The sequence below is a fragment of the Phyllobates terribilis genome, unplaced genomic scaffold (genome assembly GCF_046119375.1).
Source record: "Phyllobates terribilis strain yellow unplaced genomic scaffold, ASM4611937v1 Scaffold_2__4_contigs__length_985480577, whole genome shotgun sequence".
In the NCBI taxonomy this organism is placed as follows: Eukaryota; Metazoa; Chordata; class Amphibia; order Anura; family Dendrobatidae; genus Phyllobates; species Phyllobates terribilis.
This window is the reverse complement of record NW_027362762.1, coordinates 277,984,493-277,998,339: the sequence shown is the minus strand read 5'-3', so window position 1 is coordinate 277,998,339 and position 13,847 is coordinate 277,984,493. Positions and strand designations below refer to the sequence as shown.

The following is a 13,847-nucleotide window of genomic DNA, read 5'->3' as shown; positions in this document are numbered from 1 at the left end:
AAAAATCCAGTTATGATTTTGGTGCACGAACAGTTATCGAACATAACCTCGAACAGCCGAATTTTTCTCAAATCGTTCGTGTTCGCCGAACGGCTCGAACACCGCCCAAAACAGCTCGAATTTGAGATTGGCGAACAGTTCGAGTCGAACAATGCTCATCTCTACTCTCTAGATGAGGTGTGATTGCTGACGTCATACTGATTGTTAGCATGACATTGTCAGTCATACCATATTGTCAAAACAGAGCAGAAGAGAAGCAGCTTCTCTGCCAATGTGACGACATCGGAAGCTGCAGAATTGCCGGCACGAATGGTCATTGACTGCTCTGAGTCAGCATAAATAGGTGCAAGGCATAACAGGTAGGTAGTTAGTAATCACTTGCCAGTTAGTTCTTACGTCCATTTGAAAAAATATAAAGTCCCAGAAAACCCCTTAAACAGTGCCTTATATCTCTAGTGGTGGTAATGGTGGTGGAGAGCCCTATATGTGGGCATCTCTTGTTTGAGAATTTTTTAACACATTGCTGGAAAGCCTCTACTGCAGAGTGCAGACAGAGCTGTTGGAAGGTAAGTCAAGTACATCCTGTCACAAATCGACTAAAATCTACGTCTGTACAAGAAACTTCATAACCTTTGCATGTCGAAAAAGCAAGCTGACCAGCAAGATGACCAAGGCTCAACCTCTCTTTGCAATTGTCAAACTGTCTTTCAGCACCTGCAATTACTGCCAATTTGTTGTCATCAGTTCTAGCATCATCTTCATCTATGGCTTTCTATACTCTTCCTACTCTCAATCAATTGTTGTCATCAGTTAGCCTTTTGTGTGCCCAAGAAACATGTATTCAATCATTAGTTTGTGCTTAATCTGAACTTCCACATATCCAGATTCACCACAATCGATGCCAATTCACCTGGATTGAACTTGCTTTTGCAAAATAATCATGCATGCTCAGCCATAATGGAAGATATCAAGTCACCATTACACTGTGTTCAGAATTATTAAGCAAGTTGTATTTTAGAGGATTATTTTTATTATTGAACAACATGTATGTTCTCAATCAACCCAAAAGACTCATAAATATCCAAGCTTAATATTTTTGGAAGTTGGAGTGGGTTTTTTTTAGATTTGGCTATCTTAGGAGGATATCTGTTTGTGCAGGTAACTATTACTGTGCCGAATTATTAGGCAACTAAATAAAAACCAAATATAATTCTATCTCACGTGTTTATTTTCACCAGGCAAACCAACATCAGTGCACAAACTTTAGAGATAAACATTTCTGACATGCAAAAACAAAAAACAAAAAATTAGTGATCAATATAGCCACCTTTCTTTATGATGACACTCAACAGCCTTCCATCCATAGATTCTGTCAGTTGCTTGATCTGTTTTCCATCAACATTGCGTATAGCAGCCATCACAGCATCCCAGACACTGTTCCGAGAGGTGTACTGTTTTCCCTCCCAGTAGATCTCACATTTTATGATGGAACACAGGTTCTCTATGGGGTTCAGATCAGGCGAACAAGGGGGCCAATGTCATTATTTTTTCTTCTTTTAGACCTTTACTGGCCTGCCACGCTGTGGAGTACTTGGTTGCATGTGATGGAGCATTGTCCTGCATGAAAATCATGTTTTTCTTGAATGATACTGACTTCTTCCTGTACCACTTCTTGAAGAAGTTGTCTTCCAGAAACTGGCAGTAGGTCTGGGAGTTGAGCTTCACTCCATCCTCAACCTGAAAAGGTCCCACAAGTTCACAAGTTCATCTTTGATGATACCAGCCCATACCAGAACCCCACCTCCATCTTGCTGGCATCTGAGTCGGAGTAGAGCTCTCTGCCCTTTACAGATCCAGCCTCTGGCCCATCCATCTGGCCCATCAAGAGTCCCTCTCATTTCATCAGTCCATAAAACCTTTGAAAAATCAGTCTTAAGATATTTCTTGGCCCATTCTTGACGCTTTATCTTATGTTTCTTGTTCAAAGGTGGTCGTTTTTCAGCATTCCTTACCTTGGCCATGTCCCTGAGTATCACACACCTTGTGCTTTTTGATACTCCAGTAACGTTGCAGCTCTGAAATATGGCAAAACTGGTGGCGAATGGCATCTTGGCAGCTTCACGCTTGATTTTCCTCAATTCATGGGCAGTTATTTAGCGCCTTTTTTGGCCAACACGCTTCTAGCAACCCTGTTGGCTATTTGCCATGAAACGCTTGATTGTTCGGTGATCACGCTTCAAAAGTTTGGAAATTTCAAGACTGCTGCATCCCTCTGCAAGACATCTCACAATTTTGGACTTTTCAGAGCCCGTCAAATATCTATTATGACCCATTTTGCCAAAGGAAAGGAAGTTGCCTAATAATTAGGCGCACCTTATATAGGGTGCTGATGTCATTAGTCAACACCCCTCCTCATTACAGAGATGCACATGACCAGATTTACTTAATTGGTAGTTGGCTCTTAAGCCTATGCAGCTTGGAGTAGGACAACATGTATAAAAAGTATCATGTGATCAAAATACTCATTTGCCTAATAATTCTGAACACAGTGTATTTATTGAAATAAATCCACCCCTTCTAGGTGTAGACACAAAATGCTAAATTTCACCCCAGAAAAATTATTGTGCTGCATGCATGAAAATTTTGCTGCATCTCACCTTCTTTATCATCTTAGGTGAATTTTTTTTTGTGCCTGCTTCTGGGGTTACTCATTTAGCACCCTGGGCAAGAGTGGGCCTCTGTGCAGGTCAGGGGACAAAATGTAATTTTTTTTCAAAAACAAAACTTACCATGTTCCATGCATAAAATGTTCACTACATCTCAGCTTCTTTATCATTTTTGGTGATATTACATTTTTTTCTGCTTGCATCTGGGGGGGATTTTCCAGGTAGTAACCTCTGGTAACAAAAAGCAAACATTTATTTAGGAAATTGTTTGGCTTTGATTACTCTCTACTTTAGTAACATTTCTGCTACTTTTTATATATGCAAATTAAAATAGTGTCTTTTTGGAGGGTACATCTGCTGAGTGGAATTTCCCCAATAATACCTTGCGTATAGCAGACACAAAGGGCTAAGATGAAACTTAGCAGACCTAAATTCTTGGAATTCCATTAATGCAATTATCTTAGACAAAATTCTCTCTTTTTGTCTAAATTGCTAATGAAAATGGAACTTGTGAAGTTCCCTGTTAAGACAGTGCACAGCATTAATCTCCAGAGGAGACAATCAAGGTCCATGTTACATGCTGTAAATTGTGGAAGAGGAGCAGCAGCAAGAATATGTGGGGGTGACATTTAGTTGGCACAGGTAGAGGACAAGTCTGACAGTCAGAGTGAAAATTACAATAACAATGATGATGCTGGCCATAACGATCGACCATCACAATGTGGTACCGAAAGTGAACCAGCTGGCCCTCATTCATGCTGGCCAGCATGACAAGCTATAATATGGAATGTTTATGGGATGACAGGCATATCATTATGATGAACCAAAGGATGACTATTTTATAGCAACATGCTTTGGACCCTTGCTATAAAAGAAAAATGGGGGAATTTATTCATACTTCTAAAGGGGAGTACAATTTGGCATATTACGAGGATAAGTGACTACAGTATATTTGACATGATGTACCACAAATATTATCTTCCACTGCACCAACCTGACGCCCTTCAGGTCATACCTGCACTGTGTTATTTCTTTAGCAGCCATCCTATGACAAGTACTGGTCCAGTTAGCTATGTGTATACTGTCATGTTCAGCCTCTTGGGTACTGCCAGAGAGGGTATTCAGCATGGCAGGAGGCTTAATCACCTCCAAGTGGACCAGGTTATCCATCATAAGCATGGAAAACTAGGATTGTCAAAATAAATCAGGCAAATCAGGATCAGGATAAATGAGGATCAGTGCCAGCTTTCATTCACCAATGGCTGATGCAAATGATTTCATATTTTTCTGTCGTGCAGCTTATGCCACTGCCACACCAGCCACACATCCCATTTTCTTATGGTAAAATTATATTTTTTTTTCTAGGGATACCATCATTTTTTATCCAGGCCATTTTCATTAGCTAGTTGTTTGTTTGTTTTTTTCTGCTCTTCCACAATTCAAAAGCATTGTATGATTTTCGATAGCTGATATTCAGTTCATTTAAACTGAAAATGGAATTTGTTAGTTTTAAGTTATATCAGTGACCATTGTGTGTTTTCTTACTCAACAGAAAGGTAACAACAATATTGTTCACATCTGTACATAATAGCAAGTTAATGAACTGATCCTCTCCAAAAGAAGAAAAAATAGCGATATACTGTATGTTGGGAAATGGTAGGGGTAAGAGAGAGAAAGGAACTATTGTAAATTATTTGGAAATAGAAAGCTTTTATCAAGATGAGAAATTGTAAAACTACAGGAGTGGTGTATCTCTGCACCTGCACATTTGATCATTTAATCAGAAAAAAATGGAGACAATTATGTGTACATATTAGTGAACACCTCGAAGACATGAAATAAGGCAGAGATATACCACTTGCTCATAATGTTCACTAAAAACATAGGGGAGATGATAAAAGTATTTATCTTTGTATTATCAAAACAGTCCCCCCACTTATTAGGAAAGGTAATTAGGTTAAGAGAATTATCCAAAGAGAAGCAAGATGGATTTATTATATGGATTTGATTAAACTTAAGTGAATTAATGAGGAGCTCACCTCCCTTAGTTTTCTCTGATGCCTTCTTTTTTTGTTCTATTATTTACATTATTGTTCCTACTAGATCTCAGTTAGTTGGAGTACCATTTGTATAGGCACTCTTTTGCCAAGTTTCTATTTATCTTGTTATGCTGACTTATAATTCTACTTAACATGGGATTAAAAGTATTCCGACTCTCATTTCTTTATTGACCTGCATTTGGCGCTGTCATTGTTATTCAGGAGTGTTTGTTAGTGACCAATGTATTTATCTAAGGACATATTGTTTATTGATATCTAGTTGCTGGGCTGATTAAAGCCGTCAATTATTCAAATTATTGATTACTCCATAATGCCATCTATCTAAGGTGTACATCATTGTTATACGTTTTGAATGTCCTTATATTGCTTCTCATAACCAGCGTGCCAATCTAATTATCTCTCCCAATAACATTTAAAGTTTAAGAATTATGTGTCTCCGATATCCACTCCAAACTGTGTACATGGCCTCATCCAAGGCTGGTGTTTTGACACACAATAGGGTTGTGCAAGTGACATGTCCCTGGTCCCTCTCTCCAAATAATGCAGGGGTGCATGACATTTTTTGGTACAAGGGTCACATTGCCATACTGAACCAATCCCAAGTGCAGAATTTTTTTTTAAGGTCTATTACATGAGTACATCCCCAGAACCACCATCAGTACATTAATACATCACCAGAACAAAATTTTAAGTATTTAAGGAGGATTTGGAGAGTTTCTGCTCAGTTTCTACACCAAAAAATCAAATCTTCTCCAAAAAAGTTTTGACTCTTTCTAAGTTTTAACATAGCCATGAAATATGTTGCGGATTGCTATGTTGTGTACAAGATTAGAACTACAATCCATGCATGAATGCAGCAGCAGGACCACCATTATTACATGAATGCAGTACCAGAACCACATGCAGCACCAGTAACCCCCACCCCACAGCCCCTCGATATGCTATACCCCCTTTCACAATCCTTCCCTAATTGACCCATAATGTCCCCCATTGCCCGATAATGTGCCCTCATAGTGAAACAAACTTCCCCTCCTTCGCCCCCCTCAACTAAAATAATATATCAGTTAATCTTCAGCTTCTACTTGGAGCACTTAATGGGGCCAGGCGTCTCTGTTGCCTATGCGGCACCAGCACCCACAGAAGTGTGATGAGGTCACAGTGCTGCACGTCAGGGTGGAGTCTGATGGGCGCTCATTTACCCCAGTTCCGGCACCATAATGTTCAAATGTATTGAGGTCCAAAATACATAAATACATTTAATTTTGGCAAGAAGGCAGTGGCATCTCCCAGACTGGTCCATGGGCCATAACAAACCCTTTGGTGGGCCGCATGCGGCCCATGAGTGGTATGTTGTGCAGGCCTGTATCAATGCAACTCAGAAATTTGAGTGACTTCACCTCGATGACCGCTTCGTGTTTCACATGTTACATGCTAATGTGGACTAACATTCTTTCCACCATCGCCCCTCTCATCAAGGAAGTGATATTGATTCACCTGGTGTGTTAAATAGACCGGTTGAAGTGTACTCCGACGTGAAACGGCTGTAGTCTATTTTGCTTCACCCGTCACTTTCCTCCTCTCTCTGCTCCTTTCGTTGTCGAGATGTTTTTAAGAATTTCAATAAAGAATACTTTTTTACCTTCAATGTATTCACAAGTTCTCCACCCAAACTTAATTATAGTGCAGAGTCAATTCTCTCCTTGTTGTTACATTTGTTCTCGATCATCGCTTCCTGTTTCACACGTTACATGCTAATGTGGACTAAAGTGCTATCGATCATTGCCCCTCTCATCAAAGAAGTGCTATCACTTCCCCTGACTTATTAAAGTCATGTATGGAGCCTATGGAATGCAAAATACATTACATTCATTAACTCTGCAACTGCAGAAGTGAATCAACTCTCTCTTTCAGTGCCCTCCAGCCTGTCTGTTTTGCTTCTCTTTTGGACAGTATCCTTATAAACTTCAAAGCTATGAAGGGAAATGTGAGTTACAGTGGTGGCCAAAAGTATTGGCACCCCTGCAATTCTGTCAGATAATACTCAGTTTCTTCCTGAAAATGATTGCAATCACAAATTCTTTGGTATTATTATCTTCATTTAATTTGCTTGCAAGGAAAAAACAAAAAAGAGAATGAAGCAAAAATCAAATCATTGATCATTTCACACAAAACTCCAAAAAGGGACCTGACAAACGTATTGGCACCCTCAGCCTAATACTTGGTTGCACAACCTTTAGCCAAAATAACTGCGAACAACCGCTTCCGGTAACCATCAATGAGTTTCTTACAATGCTCTGCTGGAATTGTAGACCATTCTTCTTTGGCAAACTGCTCCAGGTCCTTGATATTTGAAGGGTGCCTTCTCCAAACTGCCATTTTGAGATCTCTCCACAGGTGTTCTATGGGATTCAGGTCTGGACTCTTTGCTGGCCACCTTAGACGTCTCCAGTGCTTTCTCTCAATCCATTATATAGTGCTTTTGAAAGTGTGTTTTGGGTCACTGTCCTGCTGGAAGACCCATGACCTCTGAGGGAGACCCAGCTTTCTGACACTGGGCCCTACATTATGCTGAAAATTTGTTGGTAGTCTTCAGACTTCATAATGCCATGCACACGGTCAAGCAGTCCAGTGCCAGAGGCAGCAAAGCAACCCCAAAACATCAGGGAACCTCCGCTATGTTTGACTGTAGGGACCGTGTTCTTTTCTTTGAATGCCTCTTTTTTTTTCCTGTACACTCTATGTTGATGCTTTTTCCCAAAAAGCTCTACTTTTGTCTCATCTGACCAGAGAACATTCTTCCAAAACATTTTCGGCTTTCTCAGGTAAATTTTGGCAAACTCCAGCCTGGCTTTTTTATGTCTTGGGGTAAGAAGTAGGGTCTTCCTGGGTATCCTACCATACAGTCCCTTTTCATTCAGACGCCGACGGATAGCACGGGTTGACACTGTTGTACCCTCGGACTGCAGGGCCGCTTGAACTTGTTTGGATGTTAGTCGAGGTTCTTTATCCACCATCCGCACAATCTTGCGTTGAAATCTCTCGTCAATTTTTCTTTTCCGTCCACATCTAGGGAGGTTAGCCACAGTGTCATGGGCTTTAAACTTCTTGATGACACAGCACACGGAAGACACAGGAACATTCAGGTCTTTGGAGATGGACTTGTAGCCTTGAGATTGCTCATGCTTCCTCACAATTTGGTTTCTCAAGTCCTCAGACAGTTCTTTGGTCTTCTTTCTTTTCTCCATGCTCAATTTGGTACACAAAAGGACACAGGACAGAGGTTGAGTCAACTTTAATCCATGTTAACTTTCTGCAAGTGTGATTTAGGTATTGCCAACACCTGTTAGATGCCACAGGTAAGTTACAGGTGCTGTTAATTACACGAATTAGAGAAGCATCACATGATTTTTCAAACAGTGCCAATAATTTTGTCCACCTCCTTTTTTAGGTTTGGTGTGGAATTATATCCAATTTGGCTTTAGGACAATTCTTTTTGTGTTTTTTCATTGAAGACAAATTAAATGAAGACAATAATACCAAAGAATTTGTGATTGCAATCATTTTCAGGAAGAAACTGAGAATTATCTGACAGAATTGCAGGGGTGCCAATACTTTTGGCCACCACTGTAAGTGCCACATTAAGGTTGCAGTGAGTTGCAGTGAGTTTCAATCTACTTTGATCGGGAGCACCATATTTCATTCTTTAGGGTGCCGATTCTGTTTAGCATTAAATAAAAACAGTTCCTTACAATTTTAGGCTCTTACACAAGCCCCGTGTTAATATTTAGGGATAATTTTGCTCCTCTATATCCCGTGACCCATCTGTATCCTATTTATACAGTAATTATGTTAAACTCTACACTTTAGGTATTTTTTCAAAATCACAAACTGTAAAGTTTATCGACATGTGTCTGCTTAATGAGGCTTTCCCATTTAAATAATATTGTATAAAAGAACCTACTTTTTTCCTTTTTCCAATTATGCAGATATACAGTACTTTCTAACAAAGTAGATATTTTTATATTTTTTTTATTTTTATTAGCATGTTTTCTTTCCACATTTTGAAATGATAATATGCATTTCTTGTTCTTTTACTTCAGTTACTTTGTTTACCAAAGTTAAAACATCAGCCAAGATTGGAAAAAAAAGTTCTGTTGTAGTTTAGAAACAGTTCCTATATGGTCTATAAAGTGTGTATGGTTTTGCACCTGAGACTCTTAATTCATGATTACCAGACTTAGTTCATGAACAAGACTCTAGTTTTTACAGGACAACTACATTTTTTTGTAACTTGGACATGCCTTTTCAGATGTAACAATCTTAATGTTGATTCTCATAAATTTATTAATAAACTACTAAGGAGATGAAGCTCTGCTTTTATTATATGGAACTAATTTATTTGTAGTTTTGTAAAGGCACTCAAATACAGTATTTGTGAGAAAACATATAATACAAGACAATAAATACTTAAAAGTATCTGTTTAAAGTTTGCTGTAAAATAAAGCTTTAGTGCGTTACACTGCAATTTATCTTAAGAATTTGGCTGTTTTGTGACCTCTTAGAGGAGTAGGTGATCATATAAGTCTATAAGTTTACTATAAACATGAAAATACTAATATTTTCTGGACACAAAATATCCTTGTCATTGAACATGTGACTATTTCAATACAAGAGAGGATATTTACAAATGGAAATACATTACTATACAATCAAAAGGCTTTAAAGTTAACAACTTAACCATTTTAGTGTGCACAATTAATCAAGGTCTCAGATAAAATATATACACATACAAAAATAACAAGAACACACCAAGTCTATGTTTACATCATGCATAATTCATACGTGAGATAATTGTGTATGTGTATTGGTCTGTTTATAGCAGAAACATATTTCAACATAGATCTAGAAACCTTAGCTCAGTACACACTGTACTTTTACATATTCAAATAGAATAATTGTACACGAGGCAAGCCAATGCTCATTACATGGCACCAATCAAAGTATATCAAAGGGTAAAATATATGATTATGGTAAAACAACCGGTGAATTTCACTGATCATGGTGGCAAATGACTATAGAGACAATTTTTTCCTAGCTGTCTGTTTTAAAAAGCATTGTCCACAAATTCCTATAGGTTTTCCTCCGATGTCAAAGATAAAATTACATTGATTGTGAGTTCTGGGGGATCCTCTAACACTTACAATAAAGGGTCATTGGCACACTTTTCATTGAGATGCCATTATGACTCTCACAGGCTTTACTTAGCTGGCAAGGATGCATTATTCACAGTTTTGCTTCAGGTGATATCCCATTGGCAATTATACAGTTCACGATCATAATTAAAAGCTATCTTAACCTTTCGGTGTTGCAGGATGCCATTCTACTTTCAACCGCTGACTGTGAGGTCATTGAAAATATCTTCATTACATTTAAAGCCCCCTTTAGGATGGTATTAGAAGTTGAAGAGATGTTTTCCAGTTTTCTGCATGTTTTTACACAAGCTAGACTTATGTAAAATAATACGTGCCCTTTTGTGATTATCACTTTTCCAAAAATTGGTCAGGGTACCAAGAAGGGACTTGTCCACCTGCGAGCAGTTAGATTTTCTAAAATGCATTTCTTCATAAATTTGGAACATATTTATCTACAGCTATTATAAGACTGACCTTAAATTAATGTCTCACAAAATATAAAAGTAAAAAACTATTCTGTCCCTGTGTCCATAGTGACCATTTCTACCTCTTCTTTGATTTCATGACATGTGCTAGATAGTTGCCATGAGTTTTATAGCTATTATTGTTGAACAGTGGACTTTAGCACATGTACTAGACCACCTGATAGTTGTAATTTCTGCAAACTCAGCTTGAAGATATTTCAAAAAGTCTTGTATGTACTGTAGAAGCTCTAGGATTTCTTCTTTAATTTAAACAATTTCATAGTATTAAATTATAATTTCTCTTTATAAAGTATAAATAACATTTTGTGCACATTATATTAACATATTTACAGAACTGTATATAATATAATATTGAAAACTCAAATACATCTCCAGAATTCCATATATCCCTGAGTTTTTACATGAATATCCTTTGATTAAGACAGTTCAGTGAGGCACTTCATATTACCATAGCAGTTAGGTTCAAGTTCACTATTAAGTGCCTAATGTTCTCCATTGTAAGAATCAATGGGTCTTGCCTGTTGCTCCAGAACTTCAAGGTAGTCAAGTTCTGAATGGAGATTTGCTTTGAGCTCAAAGTATTCATTTTTGGTTTGTGCTACCAGTACTTTTCTTGGCCTTGTGTACATAAGTGTTTCCATCAATTTTACCTCTTCGTGAGTTTTGGGATAATAAGTCTCTATTTCTGGTTGCAAATGAGCAATATTCTTTCTCAGATACTCAGCAATGCCAAGCTGCTGCATTTGTCTTTCTTTTTCAATGAGATTTCTATAAAGATAACTTGCATCCTGAAAAGACACAAATTCTGCTGATGGATCAGTGAACTTTATATTTGAAGTAGCTTGCAGTGAATTATTCTCCTTTTCTATGAGGCTACTAGTTATGTTCTTTGGATCGCTGAGCTGATTTTCTTCCCCCCGGCTTTGCTCTACATGTTTTGGTGTAAAAGGGGGAGTCTGATAAACTTGAACAATTGGATTGCCTATCCTTTGCTCACATAGTACCGAACCTGGTCTTTCTGTCATGTGATGTGTTGTTTTATGACCGTACATGCTGTACTGAATATGAACAGGACTATTTTCTCGTATTTGTCCAGTATCCTGTTTCTTTTTGTATCGTCGTTTCCTATGCAAGACAAGAACTATAATTCCTGCAGAACACAGCACAGCAGTTATTATGATAATTAAAAGTCCAAGTATTAAAACAGAAAGTGGTATGTAATCAGAAAGTGATTTTAATATGTTATCAACTTTACTAGTCATTGTTGATTCCGGTGTAAGATTATTGAAGTTCAATTGTGTTGGAAGTGCTTGACTATTTATCAATTCTGGACATAGTTCTTCTTTATCAAGGGTTTTCAGCTCCATCTTTGCTACATCTTTGGGAGACTGACAAAAGATCTCACTTATAACCGCCATTTTATGCACTTGTATCCATTCCTGAAGACCAGTTAAATTACATGTGCAGTCCCAAGGATTTTCTTGTAAATCAATCTGTGTCAACATCGTCAGCTCCTCTAAAATGTTCCTTAAAGGAATACTCATAAATTGGTTAGACTTAAGATTGAGTTTTGATAATGGGACCCCAGAAAATACATGTTCTGGTAAAGTTTCAAGAAGATTGTTATTTAAATAAAGCACCTTAAGTTTTGGCATTACAGAGAATGTTCCAGATGAGACTTCACTGATGGCATTATACTCCAGATACAAGTATTCAATGCTCAACAATCCAAAGAATGTGCCAGTGTTCAAATTTCTTAAATGATTACCATTTAAATACAATTTTTGTAACTTAGTCAAATTTTGAAAAGAATATTCCTGAATCATTTCAATTTGATTATTCCCTAAGTGAAGCATTTCTAAGGTACCATACTCTGAAAAATCTGATTTATAAATCCTATGGATAATATTTCCAGCCAAAATTAACTTCCTTGGATTTAGTGGTGGAGGACCCAGGTCTGACAAGCTTTCAATATTTCGCTCTTGACAGTGAATCAAAGTTCCAGAAATACTGTAACTAGAACAATAGCATGGGACAGGGCAGTATATACCTGGAAGACTAGTAGTTGCTTTTGTAAGAACAAATGTTTCCTTGGTTGGATTTTTTTGAAGTGAAGTAATTTTTGTTGGTAGACGACCATCAATTATTGATGCTGTTCCTAACAAAGACAATGGTACTGAAGGTTCTTCAAGATCACTGCTGGGAGTTGTGATACAGAACATTTCTTTTTTCAATTTTCGAAGCAAAGCTCCTTTCAAATCCGGTGGGTTAAAGCAGACCACATCACCTATTGTAGATTGTCTAGGCATATTTTCAAGCCATGTTTTTAGCTGCAATAAGTCACAGTTGCAAACCCATCTATTGTCATCTAATTGAAGTTCAATAATTCTCCCAATATGTTCTAAAAATCCAACATATGGAAGATTTTGTAACTGGTTTCCTCTTAGGTCCAAATGTGTCAATGGCACAAATCGAAAAATGTTTGCAGGTAAGAAATTAATAGCATTATCATTAAGTATAAGAACTTTCAATCTATTAAGCTTGCTAAATGTATTTGATTCGATTGTAGTGATAAAATTGTTGTCTGCTTGAAGAAATTCTAAGTTCTCTAGCCCCAAAAAAGTATTTTCTCGCAGTATTTCCAATGAATTGTGATTAATATGCAGTTTCTTAAGCATCCGAAGATCATTGAAAGCCCCAGGTTCAATTTCTACAATGTTATTAAAACCAAGGTGTAGAGATATTAGGTGACTGAAATCTGAAAACTCATTCATGTGTAGTTTATATAGGCCATTGTTCAAAAGATTGATCTCTAAGTATTGAGATGGAGGTGCTTCTATCTCTGTCAGTGTTGTGATATCCTTTTCCTCACAGTTCATTAATAAAGTTCCATCTTTTTCTTCACATAAACACACATCTTTACATGATCCCAAGAATAGTGCTTCAGAAGCTGAGTTTACTAATAATTTATCAAGAAAATAAATTAAGAAAACAGTGAAGATCATTTTGTCCAAGAAGGGATTCCTCCTAAAGAAAAAAAAAATAAAATAAAATAAATTATGACAAATTATTTGTTTGACAATCTTGATAAATACAGCCTTTACATCTATACTAATATATTCTGAACTGTGAACTAAAGATTGCAATAATTTTGTATGCCAAAATCAGCAGTGAAACTTACAGAGAAAAACTGTAATTGAAATGGTGACAACTGTTCTGTGTTTTGGAGGCACTCCTAGTTTTGGCGCACAAAAACTGATCAAATACTGATCAAAAATACTGATATGTGAATGAGATCTATGATATCTCTGGTATCCCTATTGTTAGCACATTTTCTAAACAAGTCTACTATGACATGATAAACCTTAATTATTTATCAATTTATACACATTAGTAAATTGCATTATCAATATGACATTTAATCTATAGTTTGAGTTCCCAAAC

General features: G+C 37.2%; 1 protein-coding gene across 3 annotated transcripts in view; it reads right to left on the bottom strand.

Annotated features, from left to right (window-relative positions):
* Window positions 1-9,101: 9,101 nt before the first annotated feature.
* SLITRK6 (SLIT and NTRK like family member 6) overlaps window positions 9,102-13,847 on the bottom strand; it is a 60,814-nt gene continuing 56,068 nt past the window's right edge. For all 3 annotated transcript variants that reach the window (XM_073664100.1, XM_073664098.1, XM_073664105.1), the window contains one exon: window positions 9,102-13,430. In XM_073664100.1, the coding sequence (XP_073520201.1) occupies window positions 10,886-13,408 (2,523 nt within the window). In that variant the 5' untranslated portion in view covers window positions 13,409-13,430 and the 3' untranslated portion in view covers window positions 9,102-10,885. The remainder of the gene's footprint in view (window positions 13,431-13,847) is intronic.